This window comes from Schistocerca nitens, chromosome 1 (assembly GCF_023898315.1).
Source record: "Schistocerca nitens isolate TAMUIC-IGC-003100 chromosome 1, iqSchNite1.1, whole genome shotgun sequence".
Classification (NCBI taxonomy): Eukaryota; Metazoa; Arthropoda; class Insecta; order Orthoptera; family Acrididae; genus Schistocerca; species Schistocerca nitens.
Window position 1 is genome coordinate 392,436,094 of NC_064614.1, and position 26,620 is coordinate 392,462,713.

Genomic DNA, 26,620 nt, shown 5'->3' on the forward strand with positions numbered 1-26,620 from the left:
GCCATGATAATTACAGTCCACAGAGGACCTCTGTGTATAGCTGCACTTTAATTATAGCGACCCATTACACAAGTTTTAAGACATTCATTAAAAGTTCTTGTGAAATAAAATATAAGGTATTTAGTTACTCTTTGCTACACATGGCTGTTTTAGATATATACGTTTCAAAGTCGCTATATATTCTGTCCGTCCTGGAAGTTCCGGGACTGATTTCATCCCTGGCGTAGAAACGACGACAAAGCAGTAACTACGGTGGAAGCTAGAATTAACGATTGTAAACAACACATGTCGATCAGACGACTCAGTTGCGAGCAGCCAATGTTAAGCGGAGGACGTCCGGCCGTGGTGCATCAATTTTGTTGTGTCGCATGCCTCAGTGTAGGAACGAACCGAACATCTTTAAATCAAGTGTTAAAGACATTATCCAGAGTGTTTTTAAGAAGAGTAAAGTTTATCCCCCTCACCTTAACTCCAGAAGAAAAGCAACAATACATTGACCCCTGCCGTGACTTGAATGAAACGGAAAACTTTAAATGCGAACATTTTAGGTTAGGCTTTAGCGTGACTGTTATTGACATTAAATGAAACAACAAGTTTACTGTTACCAATCACTGTTTATTTATCTCCACGACGCGTTTCAAAGGTTTAAACCACCATCATCAGGTGGATTTACATTTGTTGGTATGACATTTGACGTTTGTGTGTGTGTTCACAGCATTAGACAGTGCCACAAGTTCCTCCAAAAAATCGTAACACAACACACATACAAATGTCATACTAACAAATGTAAATCTACCTGATGATGGAGCTTTAAACCATTGAAACGCGTCCTGGAGATAAATAAACAGTGATTGGTAACAGTAAACTTGTTGTTTCATTTAATGAAATGGAAAACACGGAAAAGTATTTTCTGGAAAAAATCATCAGGGGGAGAGGAAGCACTGGTGTCATCGATACGAAACCTACTACAACACGACAAAATGTAGAAGGGCATCTGAACTGAACAACGTGTCAAAGGAGTTTTCCGGCTGCTTCAAGCGGTTTTATAATTGTTCTTTCCGCTGTACGCAAGTGGGTTAACGGAGAAGACTATGCAGAACACCTGAAGCGCTAAAACAACCTTCCTTACCTTTCTCTATTTCTAATTAATCCAGTCCGGGAACTTTTTGCACTGACGGGGTACTTCCTGTTATTCTTGTTAGTCTTATTCCTAAAATCAAAGACTTTTGGTACATCCGACCTTGGCAAGTTCACGACCTCTACTGGGGATCTATTGAGCTCTGCTTCTTCCGAGGCATTTACAGTCGGTAATGCAGTTAATGGGTTGAAAGGTTCTGCATTCTAACCTTTTGATCCCGCGAGTTTCAATTGTACAGTTTTACTGAGGCGAAAACCACAGATCGTATTCTTCTTACAGACCGTCCCGAAACTGGAAAAGCTGCTGCTCAGGCTGCAGCATCTAAAGGTCTGTTCACAGAATCTCCTGATAAGCGTCAGGTAGAGCGAAACAAAGGACGAATGTCTCCAACAAATGATGCTCTCGTTAAACCAAAACTGCACCGAAGTATTTTTTTAACCATTGCGTACAGAAAAAAAGCAAGTGATAAAATGAGCAGCACAGCCACATGGCGGAAATTACAAGTGTTTTAACAATCCCACCAATGAAAAAGCTGTTTGATATAATAAAGCACACAACACAGAACGAGAACATTTAAAAAAACAGAAACACTACGAGGAAACTGTAGTGCAGTGTAGTGTCCTGCATGTGATAATATTTACGTTGACCCTCCATTGTAAGACTAGGTAGTGTGTTCCATATGCCACAGAACGTGATCCATCCGGAGATATGTTTATGTGTAATTTTTTTTTAAATGAAAAACTCTTACATTATTATATATTAATTTTCAGCACAATAATCTTTTCATTGTACTCGTCTCAATAAGAAATACACGGCGATGTTTACTTAATTAACATACTGTCTTTTTTTTAACAAAAATGCATTCAACGTAAGTCATTATTGTTATCCTGCCCCATGATCAAAGTGCAAGTGTTTTAAATATCTCAGCTATGAAAAACACGTTACTTACCGACTTACTTTTTGGCGCTGCAGCCAGTGTAGGACCTTGGCCTCCTGGACAATCTCTGCCCACTCTTCTCTGCTGGCTCTTCATCTTCTAACTCGCATTCTTCTCAAGTCCTCCTACACCTTGTCTAACCATCTGGTCCTTTGTCCCTTACAAGGCGTCCACCTGATTTTTCCTTGAAAACTTTCTTGATTGTGCTGCTCTCCACCATTCTTTCCACATGTCCCAACCAACGTAGTCTATTACTATTTATTTCTGTCACGCCTTCATTTCTGTCACGATATCTGGTTTGTTGTACAACTCCCTCATCCCATTATTTGTAATTCGCCAAATACCCCTATCATTCACTGGCCCAAAGATTTTCCTAAGTACCCTCCTTTTTCATCTCTGCAGCAACTCCTCATCGTTTTGCGTCATTTTCCAAGTCTCCGAACCATACACCACCACAGGTCTCACTACTGTACGATACGCTGCCAGCTTCAGATTCCTACTATAGTTTCTTGCTTTAAATACTTTAATCAGTGCAAAGTAGCTCCTGTTACCAGCACTAATGCTTCCATGTGTTTATTGTCTCATATACATTACTGGCCATTGAAATTGCTAGACCAAGAAGAAATGCAGATGATAAACGGGTATTCATTGGACAAATATATTATACTAAAACTGACATGTGATTACATATTCACGCAATTCGGGTGCATAGATCCTGAAAAATTAGTACGCAGAACAACCACCTTTGGCCGTAATAACGGCCTTGATACGCCTGGGCATTGAGTCAAACAGAGCGTGGATGGCGTGTACAGGTACAGCTGCCCATGCAGCTTCAACACGATACCACAGTTCATCAAGAGTAGTGACTGGCGTATTGTGACGACACAGTTGCTCGGCCACCATTGACCAGACGTTTTCAATTGGTGAGAGATATGGAGAATATGCTGGCCAGGGCAGCAGTCGAACATTTTCTGTATCCAGAAAGGCCCGTACAGGACCTGCAACATGCAGTCGTGCATTATCCTGCGGAAATGTAGGGTTTCGCAGGGCTCGAATGAAGGGTAGAGCCACGCGTCGTAACACATCTGAAATGTAACGTCCACTGTTCAAAGTGCCGTCAGTGCGAACAAGAGGTGACCGAGACGTGTAACCAATGGCACCCCATACCATCACGCCAGGTGATACGCCAGTATGGCGATGACGAATACACGCTTCCAATGTGTGTTCACCGCGATGTCGCCAAACACGGATGCGACTATCATCATGCTGTAAACAGAACCTGAATTCATCCGAAAAAATGACGTTCTGCCATTCGTGCACCCAGGTTCGTCGTTGACTACACCATCGCAGGCGCTCCTGTCTGTGATGCAGCGTCCAGGGTAACCGCAGCCATGGTCTCCGAGCTGATAATCCATGCTGCTGCAAACGTCGTCGAACTGTTCGTGCATATGGTTGTTGTCTTGCAAACGTCCCCGTCTGTGGACACAGGGATCGAGACTTGGCTGCACGATCCGTTACAGCCATGTGGATAAGACGCCTGTGATCTCGGCTGCTGATGATACGAGACCGTTGGGATCCATCACGGCGTTCCGTATTACCCTCCTGAACCCACCGATTCCATATTCTGCTAACAGTCACTGGATCTCGACCAACGCGACCAACAATGTCGCGATACAATAAACCGAAATCGCGATAGGCTACAATCCGACCTTTATCAAAGTCGGAAACATGATGGTACGCCTTTCTACTCCTTACACGAGGTATCACAACTACGTTTCACCAGGCAACGCCGGTCAACTGCTGTTTGTGTATGAGAAATCTTTATGAAACTTTCCTCATGTCAGCACATTGTAGGTGTCCCCACCGGCGCCAACTTTGTGTGAATGCACTGAAAGCTAATCATTTGCATATCACAGCACCTTTTTCCTGTCGGTTGAATTTCGCGTCTGTAACACGTCATCTTCGTTGTGTAGCAATTTTAATGGCTAGTAGTGTAATTATTCCCACTTAGCAAATGACCCAAGATATTTCAATTCCTCACAGCGTTGATATTGTTTCCTGTTCAATGTCACGCTTTTTTCTCCTTCACTATACCTTTTCCTTGATGTTAACATATACTTGGTCTTTGATTAATTTCTGGCCCAATCTACGCTCCATATCTATCTAATCTTTCAAGCTTTTCTTCCAGGTCCTGTTTCCTCCTGGATAACATATCAATATCATCTACGTATGTAAGATCCTGCATCACTCCATTGAACAGTGCTCTCTCAGGGTTGCCGCTTTGTGTCTTTCGCATTACCCTCTCCAAGGCGACATTGCACACAATGGTGTAAAAATCTGATCTGCAATGGATCTCTGAGTTCTGAAACCACACTGATAGGCTCCTAGATACTCTTCTACATATTTTCTGAGTCACTCCTCCATGATTTATCCTAATAGTTTGTGTACTATACAGAGCAGTGCAATTCCTCTATAATTCGCACAGTCGGCTTTGTCATGTTTCTTATGTATAGGGTACAACATTTCTGTATTTCACTGTTCCCGCATATTTTCTTTCCACCATATTTCCACTATGATCTCATGCAAGTACCTTATTAGTTATTATCAACCATATTTTATCACTTCTGCTGTAGTATTGTCTTCTCCCGGAGGTTTATTGTTTTTAAGAGTCTTTTTACTAGCTTTACGTTCTTCCGGTACAGGTCCCTCGACAGATACCTGGTACTCTTCTTCTCTGTTATTTAGTGCTCCACCTCTTCATTGAGATAACATGAGAAAGACGTTGCTTGACTACGAAGCCTACATCGGGAACAAAAAAGTTTACAGTAAGAAAGAGGTCCAAAGAACGTAACGACGCGCAGTTGAATTAGTTTTTAAAATTAGCAGTATGATTGTGATAATGTTAAAATAAAAATTAATACAACTAGCTACCATACAGTAAGGAATTTACGAAAAATAGCTGAGCGTTAACATCATCAGCATAACCCCGTCTCGACTACTCATATTTTAAGACAACATTTACCCATATCTCCCAGTGTGTTATTGCACCTTAGATACCAGACACAACCTTTATTATGTTTCGACAGATAAATTAATTCGTTAAACATTTCAGCAGGCCATTGGTATTAATTTTATTTTATTTTATGTTTAATTACCGGAAGAATGTCGAGGAAATCTATATGATAAATTACGGACACTCCCAAAGATGAAACTTCCACTAGAAATTTTCAATACTGCCCAGAATCCTATCTGCCGAAAGAGTATCCCTTATAAACGGAACATCAACTTAAGCACATTCTGCAAATAAAAAATTACATCACCTGAAAGTAATCAATCATTTTCTCGGTACTTTATTATGAATTCTCACTCACAACGATATTTTGTGCTTGTAAAGCCTCGGCAATGAAAACCCGCAGTGAGACCCAAACCAAAGATTCACACGTTCAGATTCAGTAGCAATGAATTAGGAGGCAAACGTAAGGCTTTCGACGACGAAAACAAACGAGCGAGAGGAAGTGGAGAGCAGCTGCGTCCATCTTCGGACGTCGGCCGAGTCAGCGCCGGTGCCGGCGGCTGCCGCGTCAGCAGCGGTGGCTGACGGGTTGGTTCCCCAGCATCCCGCTGACTGTCCACGAGCTAACGGCGGCCGCCACGCCACCTGCCGCGGCAGCACGAGCAGCAGGTCGCTTCACGGGAGCACTTCTCTGTGGTCCATCACGTAGGGCTTACGCGGCGAAATGCTTTCCAGTCGGAAATGTGTTCTTAACAGCGTGCACCACATTCCTTCCTGTGGATGACAACGGCGGCTCATTGTAACCTGCATTCGACAGGAAGCAAAAGACTGGTCGGATGAACGTCTAGGTCAGTGATCGTCGAAGCTTTTTGCTCGAGAGCCAGTATTAATATTGAGGGACGAGAGCTCGGGCCGCATATGTACCAATCTCATTATTAACTGGTAAGCTGTACAAATCATTAAGTTGCAAGCGTGGACTAGTTGTGGTAAGGGAGCTATAAGTTGGCAGCTGGCCCCGATGTAGTGATCGTTAAAAATCAGTACCATTCAGACCACTTCGTGTCAGCTGTTCTCTATTTCAGATTGTTGCACCCTCAGCGACCCCAAAGTCGTAGCACAGCTTTGCCTAACTAAGTCTTGTGTTGTCTGTGTGAACGGATGGTTAATTGGTTAACAAAAGTAAATGTATTTATGTTCCAAAGCATTAATCAATGTGAGACACTATGACATATGATTTGAATGTCAGTTTTCTTCTACTCATTGCATTGTATTTTAAGATCTTTAATGTAATGTTCCTCGCTGCAAGTAAGTACGACATTTCGAGATGACCATCTCTGTAACACGCATTCACAAATCCATGTTACTTCCGACTCAAAATTCATACCGTAGCAGTTGACTGCTACGAGACTTTCGCGCAAGTGAGTTATCGGTACTGGAAGACAAAACAATAAAATTTTTCCGCTGTAACACAGCACTGGCCGCGCTACGTGACCCCTATACCCCAAAGGTAACTTTACTTAGCTCATGGGCGAATTCATCAACATCGATTAAAATTAAGCACATCTTAAAATCTTAACTGGCTGTGTAAGTAATTTTTTTGTTAATTATCAGGAAAACTACAGTTTTTAACGTTAGTTGACGTTTTGGATTCGGCTGTTAGTTGTCAGATACATATTGTTACAAAATATGGATGAGAATCGCGGGCCACACGAATACCTGATTCGGGCCGCATGCGGCCCGCGGGCCGCAGTTTGACGACCACTGGTCTAGGTGCTGAAACCCCCTTTGAAAGCATTCTAGGTACCAGTAATTAGACGTTAACTGCTCTGAAACCGGAACTAATACACAGAAGGAAGGAAGACAGTTCTGAGTTTACCGTACATTCGACAACGAGGTCATTAGATACGGAGCAGAAGCTAGAATTCTGGAAGGATGGGAAAAAAAATCATCCAAGCCCTTTCAAAGAAACCATATCAGCATTCCCTTGGGACGATGTAGGAAAATCACTGAAAATCCAGATCTGTATGTCCGGATGGGGTTTTGAACGGTCGTTTTCCCGAATACGAGTCCACTGTCCTAAACCCTGCAACACCTCAGTCACGTGGATCGATCAGAGTTAACCAAACTAAAACTATGCGTAAAGTTTACCTGAAATAACTTGTTAAGGTAGCAGAGGTGGCGTGCTTGTAGGACACAAACACCCTTCCTTATGTAGCGGGAAAGAAATGTTAGGACAATGTTAGTCACTAAGGAGCCGTGCGAAAAAGTGGAAAAGTGCATACAAGATCTCAAAAGACAAAACATCAACATGTGATGGAGTTCGAATGTGGCAGAAAGATTGGCCTCTGGCAAATTTGTTTATCGCAGCGTGACACTGGCATGCTACTTCCACAGCGAAGAGTTTGTGAGATCAGTAAGAAGAGTATCGTCGTGCGTAGCACGATCGTTTGGGAAAAAATGATTGAATATTCGAGCTTAATGTTCAGCTGCTAGGATAGAGGACGGGAAGCATATCGACAATGTTCATTCGAAAAGAACCATTCGAACTTTGCCTTAAGCGCTTTAGGGCACCACAGAATATCTAAATCTGTGAGATTGGCTGGAAATAGGAACCACATTTCTTCGGAGTCCAGCTTGTTCCGTTCCAGAGCGTATGTGCCCATGTCATATGACTACAGCTCAAGCTGACATCCATTTTGTTCACATGGATGCAACCTTACATAATAGATATGCTGAAACCATGTATGCCCCAAGGATTGCTGTTCTGAGCTTTGACACCAACATCAGACTCACGTGACGGTTGCCTGTCGTCATGCGGTTTGTGAAGTGCAGAAATCGGAAATTAATTTTAACAACTGAACCCGTGTTGCATTAGTAATACGTGAGTATCAACGCAGTTATACTGCAAAATTCCCAATATGAATGTGACTTTTAGACAAAAGCGTAACTCAGTTTGAAACATATTTACAATTACTTTGTATGAAATTTTACAAGCACCGTAATTAACATTTCTTCATTCTTACACTGTGTATCATCTGCCTTCCAGAAGCGTGGAATATAGTTACTTTGGTAAGGAAGTACTGCCTTTTTACACAACTCCTCAAAAATATGTGTAAAATACTTTTTATACTGTATCCGAAATGATATCCGACGCTACCCATCACATTCAATTTTTGCGGAGAACAAGTGACTACCTTTCCCTAAATCTAGTACACATATTGAGACAACAGTAACACAAGAAGCAGAATATATTGGAAAACGTTGATAACTAATATCAGTCTTCAAGTCAACGGAGCGAATCAGGTAATGTTAAAATTTGAAAATACTATTCACTCGTAAAGTTCGGTTATGAGGACCATCGTAAATATTAATGATCGTATAACGCACCGAAAGGTTTGTGCTACGATTTTGCAACAGGATCCCTTTCGTAATAGAGCGTTTTGTCTGAATTTATACAGACTGCATACAACTTCACCTAAATTCAGTTTCAAATGTAATTAACGACACGTCTAAGTGTTTAAAACTTGTATATAATAATGTTTTTCCAGTCATATCGATAAACGCGCAAATAAGACATTGCTTGCATATTTCTCTACAATGGTGGATTTCTCTCTTCCCAAGTTTCTTTAAGTGCTAAGTGCGAAAATAAAATTAAAAATTAGTTTCACATTATTCAGGCTTTACTTTTCTTCTGACACCAAAGACCTCAATGTTACTCAGGTAATAAATAATGGCTGCATAGCTGCTTATGACCAACGAAATAAAATTTTTCCAGTCAAGGAGGGAGTCCGAACATTCCTTTGTACTTCAGTAGTGAGCAAAACCTTTACCAGTACTACTGATTACGTAAAATGAATGTAAAAATTTCCTGTTAAGGTTAGAAAGAAGAAAAGGCCACGTAATTAATATTTCATAAAATCCACGTACTTTTAAAAGACAGACTGTAACATTGTTAATTTTCTCTATGATTGTCTACTAACATATTTCAGAGGATGATATGCAAGCTCCGTCGATCTAGTAGCCGCTCAGTTATACTACTCTATAATTGTGGATATGGATTATCACGCCAGGAGCTGTTTCCATTTCAGTGTTGGTTTCTTTACGTTTCCTTTGTAGCATGATGGAGGTTTCCAAGAGTTGAAAACTTACAAGCTGGCTGCACGGGATAAAAATCCTTTTAAGAGAAACTGGCAATTACAGAAATATAGAGCCCTAGTTCGGGTCCCTGACTGCCATTCGCGGTAATTCTCATCCGCCCCTGCCGCCCCCCCCCCTCCCCCCCCCCCCCCTCACGGAAGGTGCGACACGAGACGCAACTTTTTCTGTCCAAACGAACATCGAATTCTTCGCAGAAGGCATTTATCAAGATAAGATGTTTCTAGCCAGCTGTGGCTTCTCAGAGGCCATGTGAATTTTCGTTACAACTCCTCGGAATAACGTTAAGTTTAAACTTTGAAAATCCAGCTTTCTGATTAGATCATATTTTCATTTTGTCGAGAGCGTGCACTTTTTCGCCGTGTATATGTGCAGACCAGTGGATAGGCCCTTTGAAAAACTGTGCCATGTAGTGTGAGAGATTTTCTGCCTTCTTCCACATCTAAGAGCACTATTGGTTCGACATAGCAAAAATCCACAATAGGATATTGTTGAAATCTTCACTTAGTTTTAGTGCTCGGCGCTTGCATTTTGTCACCATTGGCCGGCGAGTTCCTACTCTGGCGGAAAACACCAGGGTTACAGAGCAACCAGAAGGAGGAGACTTTTGTCCAAGTTTTTGCGGGGTAAAGACTTCAGGTTAGGAGAGATGACTGGTGAGATAAGCCTTGCTGCCACTGGAAGGATGTCTATACTTGAACGTTACGTACAACGAGACAATTGCATCTGAAACTGCTATCGCTACAGCCACCGTCCAATTTATTCGTATTCTGCGCGCCTGGTGAGTTGCACTTGCGGACGCCATTTAGAAGCGAAGTTAACTCGCTTCCTTCAGGAGCCGAGTACACGATTTTAAAGTCACGAATCCAGCTCATTGCCCTCTGCACGTTTTGGCAATCTTATGGTGTTTTCTCCTATCTTTCCGAGGTCTTTCTTGATATAACTAACACTTAAGCAGTCCCTCTGTGTGTCCACGAATTATTAACGTAACTATGTTTCATCTTTCACATCCAGCCATACCAAGGTTACAATTTAGAGTTACAATCCCTTGTCCGTTTGTCAGTACATCACTGAGTTATTTTAATGTTTAAAGACAGTAAATCTAATTGTTACAGTGATTACTTGTTCCCATTAAAAGCTAGAAGATCCCTCCTCCTATTAACATAGCTACGTGGGTTGTGTGGTACCCATTTGTTTCATGCCTAATTGGGCCATTCCTATTAATATTTATTTAAATAAGACGTTTCAGGTGTGTGACAGTATCCTTATTTAAATTAATCTGCATGATCATTTGGAGTGGTCTCCCATTCTGTTGGCCACCAGAATTTCATCGTGTGCATCATAAGGTATACAGTATGCATCCAACCACAACCGACACCCCATATAATATATATCAGAAAATTTGTAACGTTTCTGCACAAATAAATACTTCTCAATAGCTGATGATTCGCATCTACTCCGTAACTATATCACTCTTAGTTTTAGCCTATAATACAGCGATTTGATATTGAGGAAAGTGTTAGAAAAATTTTGCAATGTTTTAAGCAGCCTGAGTAATCGAGCAAAATGTTATTCCTATCCAGATAGTTTTGCGTGTAACCAAACGCTGCACAAAAACTCAGAAAGACACGTTAAAAATGTTTAGTGAAAGCAATACAATAAAGGAAAATGAACTTTTATCCATCTGTCTGCTCATAGAGATACTGATTTAGATATAATGACGTAATGCACTATCCATCTCTTCAGTGGCCTAAGGCTGTAAGACACCATACATATTCGTCAGTGGAGCACACATACAGATTATGACCTCTTCGCGACTATGCTCAGACGCCTTCTGGTGTGACGCATTCTACTGCGACGTCTTCAGTTGTCGAAACTCTAGAAATATCAATGGTGGGAAAGAGGTTGTTAAATCAGTCGCTGAAGTACTTACTACTGTAATGCAATGTCTTCAGGCTTGTTCCACTTATCATTTAAAATAGCAGATCAGCAACTGGAAGCAGTTAATTCCATAAATTATCTGGGAGTACGCATTAGGAGTGATTTAAAATGGAATGATCATATAAAGTTGATCGTCGGTAAAGCGGATGCCAGACTGAGACTCATTGGAAGAATCCTAAAGAAATGCAATCCGAAAACAAAGGAAGTAGGTTACAGTACGCTTGTTCGCCCACTGCTTGAATACTGCTCAACAGTGAAGGATCCGTACCAGATAGGATTGATAGAAGAGATAGAGAAAATCCAACGGAGAGCAGCGTGCTTCGTTACAGCATCATTTAATAATCGCGAAAGAGTTACGGAGATGATAGATAAACTCCAGTGGAAGACTCTGCAGGAGAGACGCTCAGTAGCTCGGCACGGGCTTTTGTTAAAGTTTCGAGAACATACCTTCACCGAAGAGTCAAGCAGTGTATTGCTCCCTCCTACGTATATCTCTCGAAGAGACCATGAGGATAAAATCAGAGAGATTAGAGCCCACACAGAAGCCTACCGACAGTCCTTCTTTCCACGAACAATACGAGACTGGAATAGAAGGGAGAACCGATAGAGGTACTCAGGGTACCCTCCGCCACACACCGTCAGGTGGCTTGCGGAGTATGGATGTAGATGTAGATGTAGAATCTGCTTTACAGTGTATGTCGCACACGTCACCGTAGCTGCCAGCCAACCTTAATTGTTGAATGACGTCACTACCCCGGAGCGGCACTAGATACAACATGTGATCACCACTCGTACATAATGACGAGAATACATGGAGTAGCCTAAAACAGAAAGGGTTAAAACCAGGAGTATTGTCTCTCCATGTTAAAAGAGAATGCTCGGCCACTAGAGGCAAGGAATGTAACAGTCACCTTTGACGATGGATGAAAACTAGAGCATCCCGGCTCTGCGTGAACGTTCAGCACATCGGGCATCGAATACGTATTGCATATAATGTACAGGATACAAGTATACACGTCGCTGAAGAATGAAATACGTAGGAAGTGCAGGGAAGCTAAGACGAAATGGTTACATGAAAAAGTTCAAGAAATTGAAAAAGAAATGAATGTCGGAAGGACTGACTCAGCATACAGGGAAGTCAAAACAACCTTCGGTGACATTAAAAGCAATGGTGGTAACATTAAGAGTACAACGAGAATACTACTTTTAAATACAGAGGAGAGAGCAGATTGGTGGAAAGAGTACGCTTAACGCCTCTATGAGGGGGAAGATTTGTCTGATGTGATAGAAGAAGAAACAAAAAATGACTCTGAGCACTATGGGACTTAACATCTGAGGTCATCAGTCCCCTAGAACTTAGAACTAATTAAACCTGACTAACCTAATGACATCAAACACATCCATGCCCGAGGCAGGAATCGAACCTGCGACCGTAGCGGTCGCGCGGTTCCAGACTGTAGCGCCTAGAACCGCTCGGCCAATCCGGCCGGCGAAGAAGAAACAGGAGTCGATGTAGAAGAGATAGGGGATTCAGTATTAGAACCTGAATGTAAGAGAACTTTAGAGGAGTTAAGATGAAATAATTTAGAAGGGATGGATAACATTCCATCAGAATTTGTCAAATCACTGTGGGAAGTGGCAACAAAACGACTATTCACGTTGGTGTGTAGAATGTATGAGTCTGGCGACATACATCTGACTTTCGGAAAAATATCATCCACACAATTCTGAAGACTGCAAGAGCTGACAAGTGCGAGAATTATCGCATAATCAAGTTCACGGCCGTTGCATCCAAGTTGCTGACAAGAATAATATACAGAATAACGGAAAAGAAAATTGAGTATGTGTTAGATGACGATTAGTTTGCGTTAGGAAAGGTAAAGGCATCAGAGGAAATTCTGATGTTGCGGTTGATAATGGAAGCAAGACGAAAGAAAAATCAAGACACATTCATAGGATTTGTCGACCTGGAAAAAGCTTTCGACAGTGTAAAACAGTGCAAGGCATAGGGAAAGATAGGTAACATACAATATGTTCAAGAGCCTAGAGGGAATAATTAGAGTGAACGATCAAGAACGAAGTGCTCGGATTAAAAAGGATGTAAGACAGGGATGTAGTATTTGGCCTCTACGTTCAATCTGTATATCGAAGAAGTGAAGGATATCAATGATACGATTTGCTGATGACATTGCTATCTTCAGTGAAAGTGAAGAAGAACTAAATGATATGCTGAACGGAATGAACAATCTAATGAGTACAGAGTATGGATTGAGAGTAAATCGAAGAAAGACGAAAGTAATGAGAAGTATCAGAAATGAGAACAGCGAGAAACTTAACATCGGGATTGATAGTCACGAAGTAGATGAAGGAATTCTACTATCTAGGTAGCAAAATAACCAATGACGCACGAAGCAAGGAGGACATCAAAAGCAGACTAGTACTGGCAAAAAGGGCATTCCTGGCCAACAGAGGTCTACTAGTATCAAATATGGGCCTTAATTTGAGGAAGAAATATCTGAGAATGTACGTTTTCAGCACACCATTGTATGGTAGTGAAACATGGACTGTGGGAGTATTGAAGCATTTCAGATGAGTTGCTACAGACAAAGGTTGTAAATTAGGTGGACTGATAAGGTAAGGATTGAGGAGGTTCTGTGCAGAATTGAGGAGGAAAGGAATACGTGGGAAACACTGACAAGGAGAAGGGACAGGATGATACGACATCTCTTAAGACATCAGGAGGGAATGTGTTCCATGGTACTGGAGGAGGTGGAGAGGGCAAAAACTGTAGAGGACGACAGAGATTAGAATACTTACAGGAGATAATTGAGGATGTAGATTGCAAGTGATACTCTAAGATGAAGAGGCTGGCACAGGAGAGGAATTCGTGGTGGGCCACATCAAACCAGTCAAAACGCTGATAACTTAAACAAAAAAAAAAAAACAAAAACAAAAAGAAATTATTCGTCGCCGCGTTGTTCTTCAGTATCAAGCAGTAGCATCTGCTGACATTTTGTGTAAACTCTTGGGCTGTGATCGTATTTCTTTAATTACAAAATCGAGTCTGATTACAAAATCGTGTCAAATTGAAAAAGAACTTGGCAATATGAGCTCACATATCAGTACGACGGTATGATGCATTCACTGATTCGGTTGGGAAGGTCGTAGTAAAGCCGCTGTATCCTCTCAAGCTGGCCCACAGCTGTTGTAACTGCTCCGTGAAATCCGAGTACTGGCACTGAGACAGAGTTGACGTATGCGCTGGTACCATACGTCGTTTGTAAGGGATAGATTCGGTGGCTTCACGGCCAGGGGAGTTTCTCAACATCATGAAGACAGTTCGTAGAGACACGTGCCACCTGTGGACGAGTATTCTCTTCTCGAGAAATGGCGCTACGATGCTGTCGCATGAGAGGTAGCACATGAGAATGTGTGTGTGTGAAATCTTACGGGACATAATCGCTAAGGTCATCAGTCCCTAAGCTTACATACTACTTAACCTAAATTATCCTAAGGGCAAACTGCCTCCCGGGCGGAGTGGCCAAGCGGTCCTAGGCGCTTCAGTCTGGAACTGCGCGACCGCTACGGTCTCAGGTTCGAATCCTGCCTCAGGCATGGATGTTTGTGATGTCCTTAGGTTAGTTAGGTTTAAGTAGTTCTAAGTTCTAGGGGACTGATGAGCTGAGATGTTAAGTCCCATAGTGCTCAGAGCCATTTGAACAAACTGCCCGAGAGAAGACTTGAACCTCCGCCGGGAACAGCCGCACTGTCCATGACTACAGCGCCCCAGACCGCTCGGCTAATCCCGCGCGGCGTAACACATGAGAACGCAGGACGTCCGTGACGTATCGTTTCCCCTTCGTAATTCTCTCAATTACTACCAGCCGTGAAATTAAGTTACACCTGTCCCTACATCTGGACGCCAGGAGTAACATCGCTGTACCTCTCCAAACATTGAAAGAAAGGGAGCTCTCCCCAGGCCGCCGCCATACACGCCGACGATTTTCATCTAGGATACTGCCGAACTGCGATTAATCGTTGAACACAATGCAACGTCATTCATCAGCAATCCATGGTTGTCGCTCACGACATCGCTACAGAGGGGCCGATATTTTGGCTTCAACGACAGCCTACGTTAGGGACGGTAATTCTCTAGTCTGGCTGCTGTTGTTTCCGACCAGCCGTGAGGGATTACACAGAATGATGGAGAGAGCTCATCACTTGTAAACAATACGGAGATCTCCGCTTGTAGTACTCAGATGTTACGAACCTCAACGAAGAGTCTGTCCGCCCTCACGTCACGCAGGCCAACCTCGGACCACAGTCATATCTGAATTCTCCACAAATCTGCATGTTGCACGATTCGAGCAACCGACGAAATGGAGACCCACAATGAGGATTGGTGCTGGTGCTGATAACGCTGTCTCATACGGGTATGTGGCACGCTCACTCAGAACCTGGTACTGTTGACACCCTGACAGTCCTGGTAGCAGTACTAAACACGAAGAACACTGATGCACAGTGGTAGACGTTCCATCTATAACAATGTCACGTGGATATGGCCGTTGATCCGCTGTAGGGTATCTTCGCTGTTGTGAAACACATCTCTTTTACTGAACAAGTGCTCATAGCTCTTATGGTATAAATTTTAGATCCCATGTTAACAATATTTTTTTGGATCCATACTATCCCCTCCTAAAATATGGAAAGCAAAGATCTTACAGTAAAAGATTTGTTTCACAGTAAGATGAAGAAATCGTCGTGGCTCTTAATTTATGCATTTTAGAGCCCATGTTTACTACACTTCTTTTGCTTCGAATGATAGTTCGTACCATGTCTCTGAATACTGATGATCCCTCCTGGGACACTCTGTATAGACGCAGTAGGAGACTAAAACAACATTCCTTAGTGAATTTAATTTCCGATGATTTGCCCTTAGCATAATGAACCAAGACTTTTCCTTTTTAATTTTAAGCTCAGCATTCCCTAGCCACCGAGAACTTCGTACTATCTCATTTGATCAATACAGAGGTACCAAACGTTTTTGTGAGCAATTAGGAGCCGGCCGTTGTGGCCGAGCGGTTCTAGGCACTACAGTCTGGAACCGCGCGACCGCTACGGTAGCAGGTGCGAACCCAGCCTCGGGCATTGTGATGTCCTTAGGTTAGTTAGGGTTCAGTAATTGTAAGTTATAGGGGACTGATGACCTCAGATGTTAAGTGCCATAGTGCTCATAGACATTTGAACCATTTTTGAGCAACTCGGAACTTTATCCCTCTAACTCGTTTTCCGCGAAAAGTTTCTTACGGTTCATGTAATAGGCATCATGATCTTCAGCTTTCTGTCAACATATTTTCGCTTTACGAGAGATAGTGTATAACATAAAACTTGCTAATGACCTTATATAAGTAGAAACTTTTCGACCATGGTCCATCCGAACCCACGCACCCTTCGCACTTAAATCATCTTTTAAGATCCGCAACTCTTAGTAATAATTATAGTTTCGGAACTGATCTTTCCCACTCACACAACTGAAGTCTATGATTCTTTGTTTCGTTGCCACTAATAACGGAAAAATGTCATGTATTCTGTGTTATATTATCTAATCTATATGGAGCAAAACATTAACTAGCTGTACATTTTGAGTATGCACAGCAATTGTCTATCCAACTAACCAACGTCACCTTAAAACAAATTTGGAAATACAAATTTGGGGTAAGACTTTCCGCCCTAAATAAATGTCTTAAGTGCACCGTTTATGCATATCCTCTAAAGCCATTGTGTAGTCCTAATGTCTTTCATACGCCATCAAACACACTTTCTTCTACTAATTAAGTGGTGAAAATGATGTTTGTCTCACTGTAATTTCGTTTTTTTTTCTTTTTTTCACTTGATACATCTGTTCAGTTTGAAGGATCCTACCCTCTCATCGCCAATTTTATTTTAACATTCGTATATCATTGCATTTTCTTTTCTTGTGACGCGTTATCCATTTTTAAAACATTCTGTATGTTTAAATTCTTTGACTCCTCGTCTGTTTGCTTCTTTTCGGCTTTCTTTGGTATTTGGGGGTCCCTGTGTCGCTGGTAGCAGATTTCCACTTGCTCTTGTGAATCGGGATTTACGTTCTGAGAAATAGCACTTCCTAGCTTTTATGCTATGAGTAAATGTCTTTTCCTCGATAATTCTGTTTATACTTCTCTTTTTACTTCAGTAGTTATGTTAACTTACCACGAATTTCCTGTTGGACTTTTCCCTGGTGGCGTTGTTTAGCACTTTTCTTCACAGATAGAGCTTTTTTACTATATTCGCGTTTAGTTTCACTGTCTTGCATTATTTCTTCATTTCTTAATTCCTTAATGATAAACTGATTAATCGCGTTAGGTTCCTCATGACGTGCGTCTTCTGAATTTCGTGGCTTATCCGCTCTCCCAAGTGATTCTGTCTGAGACTGTCCAGGTCGCTACAGAAACAGATAGGACGCAGATGACGTGTTAGCGCTGTGTCTATCCTGATCCTTTCACATAATCGCCATGTGACGTTCTGAAAGTGGGGCTTTCTAAAAGATACTGCCATTGTGTCACCTTCGCCTCGGATGTGGTAGTAAGATATCGATCGACATTTCTGGGAAGAAAAAGGTAAAGTGTAGAAATTTGCATACAACAAAAGGGGTCATGCTGAGCATTTAAAAAATATTCCACAACAGATTTGTGAGTTAACTGTGCTTCAGCACAATAAAACTGTGATGTATTATTTTGTTTCTTTCCTCATAAATTTTCAAATTCTATCTCGGGCTTCGAATATCGCTTCACACTTGTAACTTCCAGCAAGATAGCGTACAGCCATACTGCATTAAACAACTTCTGGCTCTCCTGACGAACAGATTTCTGTGTCAGTGGATACATCAAAATGGGCATAATCACTTCGTTGGCGTGTCTTTACATCTCTTGAGGTTTAGTTATGGAGATTAATTAGAATTTTTACACTACCATTACTGGCTGAAAGCGCTGATCTAAGAAAATAAATTGAATGCATTACGTAACAGCTGAACGTCGTATGGATGATATAGTAATAAGCATCGCTGGCGTAGGAAATAATTGAAAGAGTTGAGAATAAACAAGCCGCCTGGTCCGGATGGAATCCCACTTAGATTTTTTAAAAAGTACTGTGAGATATTGGTCCTTTACGTAGCTTACGTTAATAGCGAATCTCTCGCCCACCGCAAAGTCCCAAGAGACTGGGAAAAAACGCAGGTGACTCCTGTGTATAAGAAGAGCAAAAGACCGGTCTCATCGGATATAATAAATTACCGAGAACCTTATGTCCACGAAGCAGCTTGCCCTTTTCTCACACGATATATTACGGAGTATGGATGAAGGGAAACAGACAAATGGCATCTTTCTAGATTTCCGAAAAGCATTTGACACGTGCCCCACTGCTGACTGTTAACGAATGTACGAGCATAAGGAATAGGTTTCCAAATATGTGAGTGGATCGAAGATTTATTAAATAAAAGAACTCAGTATGTGGTCCTCTATGATGAGCGTTCATCAGAGACAAGAGCAGCGTCAGGAGTGCCCATGGGAAATGTAATAGGACCGTTGCTATTTTCTGTATCTATAATTGATCTGGTCGACAGGATGAGCAGCAATCTTCCGTTTACTGATGATGCTGTGGTGTACGGGAAGGTGTCAAAGTTGAGTGACTGTAGGAGGTTACAAGATGACTTAGACAAAATTTCTAGTTAGTGTGATGAATGGCAGCTCTAAATGAAGAAAAATGTCAGTTAATGCCTATGATTGTGAAAAACAAACCTGTAATGTTCGGATTCAGGATTAGTAGAGTGTTCCTTGACACAGTCGAGTCGTTCAAATATCTGACCGTAACATTGCAAATGATATGAAATTGAACATGCGTGTGAGGGTTGAGATAGTGAAGCTGAATGGTCGATTTCAGTTTATTGGAAGAATTTTGTGAAAGTGTGTTTCATCTATAAAGAAACCGCATGTAGAGCACTAATACGACCCATTGTTGAGACTGTTCGAGTGTCTGTGGTCCCTACCAGATCGGATTGAACGAAGACACCGAAGGGATTCATGGGCGGGCTGCTAGGTTTGTTACTGTTTGGTTCGGACGACTCGCAAGTATTACGGAGGTGCTCCGAGAACCCAAATGGGAATCCATGGTGGGAAGGCGACGTTCTCTTCGAGGAACACTATTGAGAAATTTAGAGAACCGGCATTTGAAACTAAATGCAGATCGACTGAACTGCCGCTAAGATACATTGCCGGTAGGGACCACGAACATAAGATACGACTCATAGAGGCATACAGATAGTCGTTTTTCCCTTGCTCTATTTGCGAGTGGAACGGGAATGGAAATGACTAGTAGATGTACAGAGTACCCTCCGCCACGCACTCTACCGTAGCCTGCAGAGTATGCACGTATGAGTATATGAATGTGCCACGCAGAGATGCTGTGAAAGACTAATCGAATGTATCGAATTCAGGTAAGGAAGTACTATTGGAACGAGAAAAACTATATGGCATACATTAGCGTATGACCATGCCACAAGCGATGTATCACTAATAAAAATAAGAAATTTATATATGATTCCAAAAATCTTACATCCTTAGTTTAGCACTCCGCGTTATGTACTTTCTTACTGTATTAATTGTAAGGAACACAACCGACCTTTGAGAGCGGGACAGATGCGCTTCCAGATGGTGAGACAGCCGCATCGATGGAACTGCCCCAAAGCCAGCTCCATGTAGAAGAGCGGCAGGCCGCCGAAGACCAACATGATGCAGTAAGGGATCAGGAAAGCGCCTGAAACACAAGAGAACACAAGGGCGTCACACAGCTGTAGCGGTGACAGTTGGGGCACCGTAGCAGGTGAGCGCCTGCGACTTATGCAGTTGTGCGAAACAACAAGGCAACCTACGCTGCCCCAAATGCACGCTGCCGCGCGCGACATCCTATCGGCGTTAGGCGTCTGGAACACATGCAGCACTGCACAATTACGTGGCGTGGATAATCGCCCGATATAAATACAGTCAAAGTCAGTGTAATTGTCCAACTATTTGGCTACTGCGTCTCTTAGCTTAGAAAAATGCTCATCCCACTTACAATCTTCTTTTTTATTTCAATACCTTGCAGAAGTAAATCGTCAACAACAAATCAGTAGATAACATCGTCAGCATTTTTGCGTTGTGTAAGATGTTCTCCATACGTTCTATAGTCATATAGTGGTAGGGTATCATATGTTATAGAACATCTACATGTACATATACATTTATACTCCGCAAGCCACCCAACGGTGTGTGGCGGAGGGCACTTTACGTGCCACTGTCATTACCTCCCTTTCCTGTTCCAGTCACGTATGGTTCGCGGGACGAACGACTACCGGAAAGCCTCCGTGCGCACTCGAATCTCTCTAATTTTACATACGTGATCTCCTCGGGAGGTATAAGTAGGGGGAAGCAATATATTCGATACCTCATCCAGAAACGCACCCTCTCGAAACCTGGACAGCAAGCTACACCGCGATGCAGAGCGCCTCTCTTGCAGAGTTTGCCACTTCAGTTTGCTAAACATCTCCGTAACGCTACCACGCTTACCAAACAACCCTGTGACGGAACGCGCCGCTCTTCTTTGGATCTTCTTTATCTCCTCTCTCAACCCAACCTGGTACGAAACCCACACTGATGAGCAATACTCAAGTATATGTCGAACCAGTGTTTAGTAAGCCACCTCTTTTGTTGATGGACTACATTTTCTAAGGACTCTCCCAATGAATCTCAACCTGGCACCCGCCTTACCAACAATTAATTTTATATGATCATTCGATTTCAAATCGTTCCGTACGCATACACCCAGATATTTTACAGAAGTAGCTGCTACCAGCGTTTGTTCCGCTATCATATAATCATACAATAAAGGATCCTTCTTTCTATGTATTCGCAATACATTACATTTGTGTATGTTAAGGGTCAGTTGCCACTCGCTGCACCAAGTGCCTATCCACTGCAGATCTTCCTGCATTTCGCTGCAATTTTCTAATGCTGCAACTTCTCTGCATGCTACAGAATCATCCGCGAAAAGCTTCATGGAACTTCCGACACTATCTACTAGGTCATTTATATATATATTGTGAAAAGAAATGGTCCCATAACACTCCCTTGTGGCACGCCAAAGGTTACTTTAACGTCTGTAGCCGTCTCTCCTTTGAGAACAACATGCTGTGCTCTGTTTGCTAAAAACTCTTCAATCCAGCCACACAGCTGGATATTCCGTAGGCTCTTACTTTGTTTATCAGGCGACAGTGCGGAACTGTATAGAACGCCTTCCGGAAGTCCTGGAAAATGACATCTACCTGGGAGCCTGTATCTAATATTTTCTAGGTCTCATGAAAAAATAAAGCTAATTGGGTCTCACTCGATCGCTGTTTCCGGAATCCATGTTTATTCCTACAGAGTAGATTCTGTTTTTCCAGAAATGACATGAAACGGGAGCAAAATAGATGTTTTAAAATCCTACAACAGATCGATGTCAGAGATATAGGCCTATAGTTTTGCTCATCTGCTCGACGACCCTTCTCGAAAACTGGGAAAACCTGTGCCCTTTTCCAATCGTTTGGAACCTTCCGTTCCTCTAGAGACTGGCGGTACACGGCTGTTAGAAGTGGGGCAATTTCTTTCGCGTACTCTGTGTAGAATCGAATTGGTATCCCGTCAGGTCCAGTGGACTTTCCTCTGTTGAGTGATTTCAGTTGCTTTTCTATTCCTTGGACACTTATTTCGATGTCAGCCATTTTATCGTTCGTGAGAGGATTTATAGGAGGAACTGCAGTGCGGTCTTCCTCTGTGAAACAGCTTTGGAAAAAGGTGTTAAGTATTTCAGGTTTACGCGTGTTATCCTCTATTTCAATGCCATCATCATCCCAGAGTGTCTGTATATGCTGTTTCGATCCACTTACTGATTTAACGTAAGACCAGAACTTCCTAGGATTTTCTGTCAAGTCGGTACATAGAATTTTACTTTCGAATTCGCTGAACGCTTCACGCATAGCCCTCCTTACGCTAACTTTGACATCGTTTAGCTTCTGTTTGTCTGAGAGGTTTTAGCTGCGTTTAAACTTGCAGTGAAGCTCTTTTTGCTTTCGCAGTAGTTTCCTAACTTTGTTGTTGAACCACGGTGAGTTTTTCCCGTCCCTCACAGTTTTACTCGGCACGTACCTGTCTAAAACGCGTTTTACGATTGTCTCGAACTTTTTCCATAAACACTCAGCATTGTCAATGTCGGAACGGAGATTTTCGTTTTGAACTGTTAGGAAGTCTGAAATCTGCCTCCTATTACTCTTGCTAAACAGATAAACCTTCCTCCCTTTTTTTATATTCCTATTTACTTCCATATTCAGGGATGCTGCTACGGCCTTATGTTCACTGATTCCCTGTTCTGCGCTTACAGAGTCGAAAAGTTCGGGTCTGTTTGTTATAAGTAGGTCCAACATGTTATCTCCACGAGTCGGTTCTCTGTTTAATTGCTCGAGGTAATTTTCGGATAGTGCACTCAGTATAATGTCACTCGATGCTCTGTCCCTACCACCCGTCCTAAACATCTGAGTGTCCCAGTTTATATCTGCTAAATTGAAATCTCCACCTAAGACTATAACATGCTGAGGAAATTTATGTGAAATGTATTCCAGATTTTCTCTCAGTTGTTCTGCCACTAATGCTGCTGAGTCGGGAGGTCTGTAATAGGAGCCAATTATTAACCTAGCTCGGTTGTTGAGTATAACCTCCACCCATAATAATTCACAGGAACTATCCACTTCTATTTCACTACTCTACCAACAGCGACAAGCACGCCACCACCGGTGGCATGCAATCTATCCTTTCTAAACACCGTCTGTGCCTTTGTAAAAATTTCGGCAGAATTTATCTCTGGCTTCAGCCAGCTTTCCGTACCTATAACGATTTCAGCTTCGGTGCTTTCTATCAGCGCTTGAAGGTCCGGTACTTTACCAATGCAGCTTCGACAGTTTACAATTGCAATACCGATTGCTGCTTGGTCCCCGCATGTCCTGACTTTGCCCCGCAACCTTTGAGGCTGTAACCCTACTTTCCCGAGGACATCTAATCTAAAAAACCGCCCAGTCCACGCCACACAACCCCTGCTACCTGTGTAGCCGCCTGCTGCGTGTAGTGGACTCCTGACATATCCAGCGGAACCCGAAAGCCAGAGAGGATTTCCTCCGATACATAGCGACACACATCATTGGTGCCGACATGAGCGACCACCTGCAGATGGGTGCACCCTGTACCCTTCATGGCATCCGGAAGGACGCTTTCCACATCTGGAATGACTCCCCCCAGTGCACATTGGTTTCCTTCCCCTCCCTTGCAGTCGTATCCCTAAGGGACCCCATTACGCGCCTGACGGAGCTCCCAACTACCAGTAAGCCCACCCTCTGTGACCACCCGAATCTTGCATACTGAGGGGCAACCTCTGGAACAGGACAAGCAGCCATGTCCGGCCGAAGATCAGTATCAGCCGGAGACAGAGCCTGAAACCGGTTCGTCAGACAAACTGGAGAGCCCTTCTGGTCAGCCCTCCGGAATGTCTTTCGCCCCCTGTCACACCTCGAGACGACCTCTCACTCTACCACAGGTGAGGGGTCAGCCTCAATGTGGGCAATATCCCGGGCAGCCACAGCTGCAGTCCGATCGGGGGATGCGTGGGACGAGCTGGCCGTCCCCAACAAACTCCCTTCCGGACCCCCACAGTGATGCCCACAGCCTCAAGCTGTGTGACCGAAGCCAACACTGCCTGAAGCTGGGAGTGAAGGGATGCCGACTCAGCCCGCATCCGAACACAGCAGTCGCAGTCCCTGTCCATGCTAAATACTGTTATGCAAAGAACGTCTGAACTAATCTGCAGAGAGCACAAACAATTCGACACAAAATTTAAACGGTTATTAAAATACGAGATTGTCTAGTAAATGCAGTAATACTGCTACTTGCGCACTGCTGGCACACTGCTCGGCGTCATAAGGCTAACCGTACTGTCAGTAACGTACAAAGACTATTTGAAAGAAATAAAGATATGACAGACGACTATGTGACTTGACACGTCTCAGATATCGAAATGCAAATCTGCCCTTGCTAATTACGAAACTACACAATGATTTGACGGATTTAACTAAACAAGTGTGCTAAGAACGCGCAAACAAATTTTCAACTTGACTACTACAGTTATATGAACGCTAAATAAGCCACTTGCTGCTACTTGCACACTGCTGACACACTGCTCGGCGGCAGAAGGAGACTACACGATTTTACACTATTGAGGTGCTAAAAACGCGATGCTACAACTCTCAAATACTATAATACGCCCGAAATTTATGAATTAAACGATGCAAGTACCCAAAAACACGCAAAGAAATTAAGAATTAAACTATGTAAAAAATAGGTGGCTTGACATTTCTTTTTTACCGAAATAATAATTATTTCATTAACAAAATTTCTTATTTGATAACTTTATCATTTCTTATCGCGAACAATACACTTTATAACAACTGCTGTTTCATCGCTTCCGTCAGGCTTCTTATTTGGTTCAAATGGCTCTGAGCACTATGGGACTCAACTGCTGTGGTCATCAGTCCCCTTCTTATTTGGCCTCAGCACACAAAACCTCTAATCAAATTTTAGATAATCTTTCTTCTTCATTTCAAAATTTAAAAATTATGAGACGTTTTAAAATCTGAATTTGATTAAAACTGGGTTCTGATACCTTGTTCGGGTATATGAGCAAAGATAACAAAGACAGTAAAAATAATACTGAACCACATAATGAAATACATGACAGTGGTAGCAAACTTTTACATTACAAACGGTGGTGGACTAATTAGATTTTACGCTGCATTGCTCCTTTTCAGATATTGTTTGGAACTATCGAGAAGCTTATGTGTATCTTGAGTATGCAATGAACGATTATGGTATAAGACGTGTGACGTAGTTTAGAAAATTTTTGTCATTTCCTTAAGTGTTTTCACTGCTGTGTTTACTTATTTTCTTCCTTATTGTTCATTGCATTATCGCTTAGTTGTGTTTTTCGAGTGCATGTTTGAATTGAGTAACATTATTCCTAGAGCAAGAGCGAGAGTGTAATATTTCCGTGGGATTACTGTTCTGTGGCACACGTATTTCCATTCAGGCTACTACTAACATGTTTTTACATACAATGTAGAACCTGATAGTGACAGCTGTGACAGGCACTAGCATGAAATATACATGGTCAAGATAGTGGTGGGAATGCGTCGCTGCAAATCACAACTGAAATGCGAATTATGTCTTTAGAAGTGTTACTAATGTCAAGTATTTACATAACCATCAACATCAACATCAATTTTTTGCAGATGATAAGTATTATAATAAATTTCAAAAGACGTGCAGCAACACAGACAGAGGAAATTGTAATTGACATGTTTAGAAGCATTATTCATTGGTTTTCCCCAATGGTCTCTCTCTTAATTTTTTAAGAAAGTAACTTACTCACCTCTGCATATCGAAGGGTGATATTTAAATTATGGGCATGGCTTGGTAACAAAGGCAGATTTTTGAAACTTTTTTAATATGACTAAATTTTAAGTGGGGGACAATACATTTCAGAGTTTCTTATACACTTCAGTTCAGCCACTTTTGCAATGCATGTTACCGAAATCATGGAAACAGGGTAATCGGTAACACATTATGCTTAATTTCATTCCACTGATGTCATACGGAATTTATTCTAGGCTAATGTGTATTTAAGGGAAAAATCCTTCATTCCACAAAAGCATGCCACAAAAATATGTGGTGCAGATCATAAAGGAGAAAACTGTTTAAAAACTTAAGTACTGTAACTACATCGCCGCAGTTCGCTCTCATGACATTTGTTGTAAACAGTAGGTTTGAATTCAGAAGGAATTATGGCATCTATAATTGTTATGAGGGATATTCAAAAGAAAAGGTACGAAACAAAACTGTGGAGATAATTTAAGTATTTATTCAAAAGTAATAATCAGAGGCGTGAGCACAACTACCCCAATTTCACGAGCCGAAGGGTTAACTGTTCCCAGAATTCCCGTTTCTGTATCAGGATACATGCCTTCACCGTGTCCTTCAGTTCGTCGTCCGAGTTGATGTGCTTTACTCCGTTAAAGCGCTTTTCTTTGAGGTGTTGTTACAGCAGACCAAATAAATAGGAGACACAGGACGACATGTCCGGAATACAGGGCGGGTGCTCAACCTGGTCGCACTTGCATTTGGCCATTACACTTTTTGTGACCTTGGGGACGTTTGGACGCGCGTTATCGTGGAACGGAATCAAATGGTTCAAATGGCTCTGAGCACTATGGGACTTAACATCTATGGTCATCAGTCCCCTAGAACTT

At 42.3% G+C, this 26,620-nt stretch overlaps 1 protein-coding gene across 1 annotated transcript in view; it reads right to left on the reverse strand.

The window, feature by feature from the left end:
* Positions 1–26,620, reverse strand: part of LOC126249090 (sodium-dependent serotonin transporter) — a 591,489-nt gene that overhangs the window by 505,815 nt on the left and 59,054 nt on the right. Inside the window, exon 2 of the mRNA XM_049950777.1 lies at positions 19,879–20,013. Within this exon, the coding sequence (XP_049806734.1) occupies positions 19,879–19,987 (109 nt within the window). The 5' untranslated portion in view covers positions 19,988–20,013. The remainder of the gene's footprint in view (positions 1–19,878; positions 20,014–26,620) is intronic.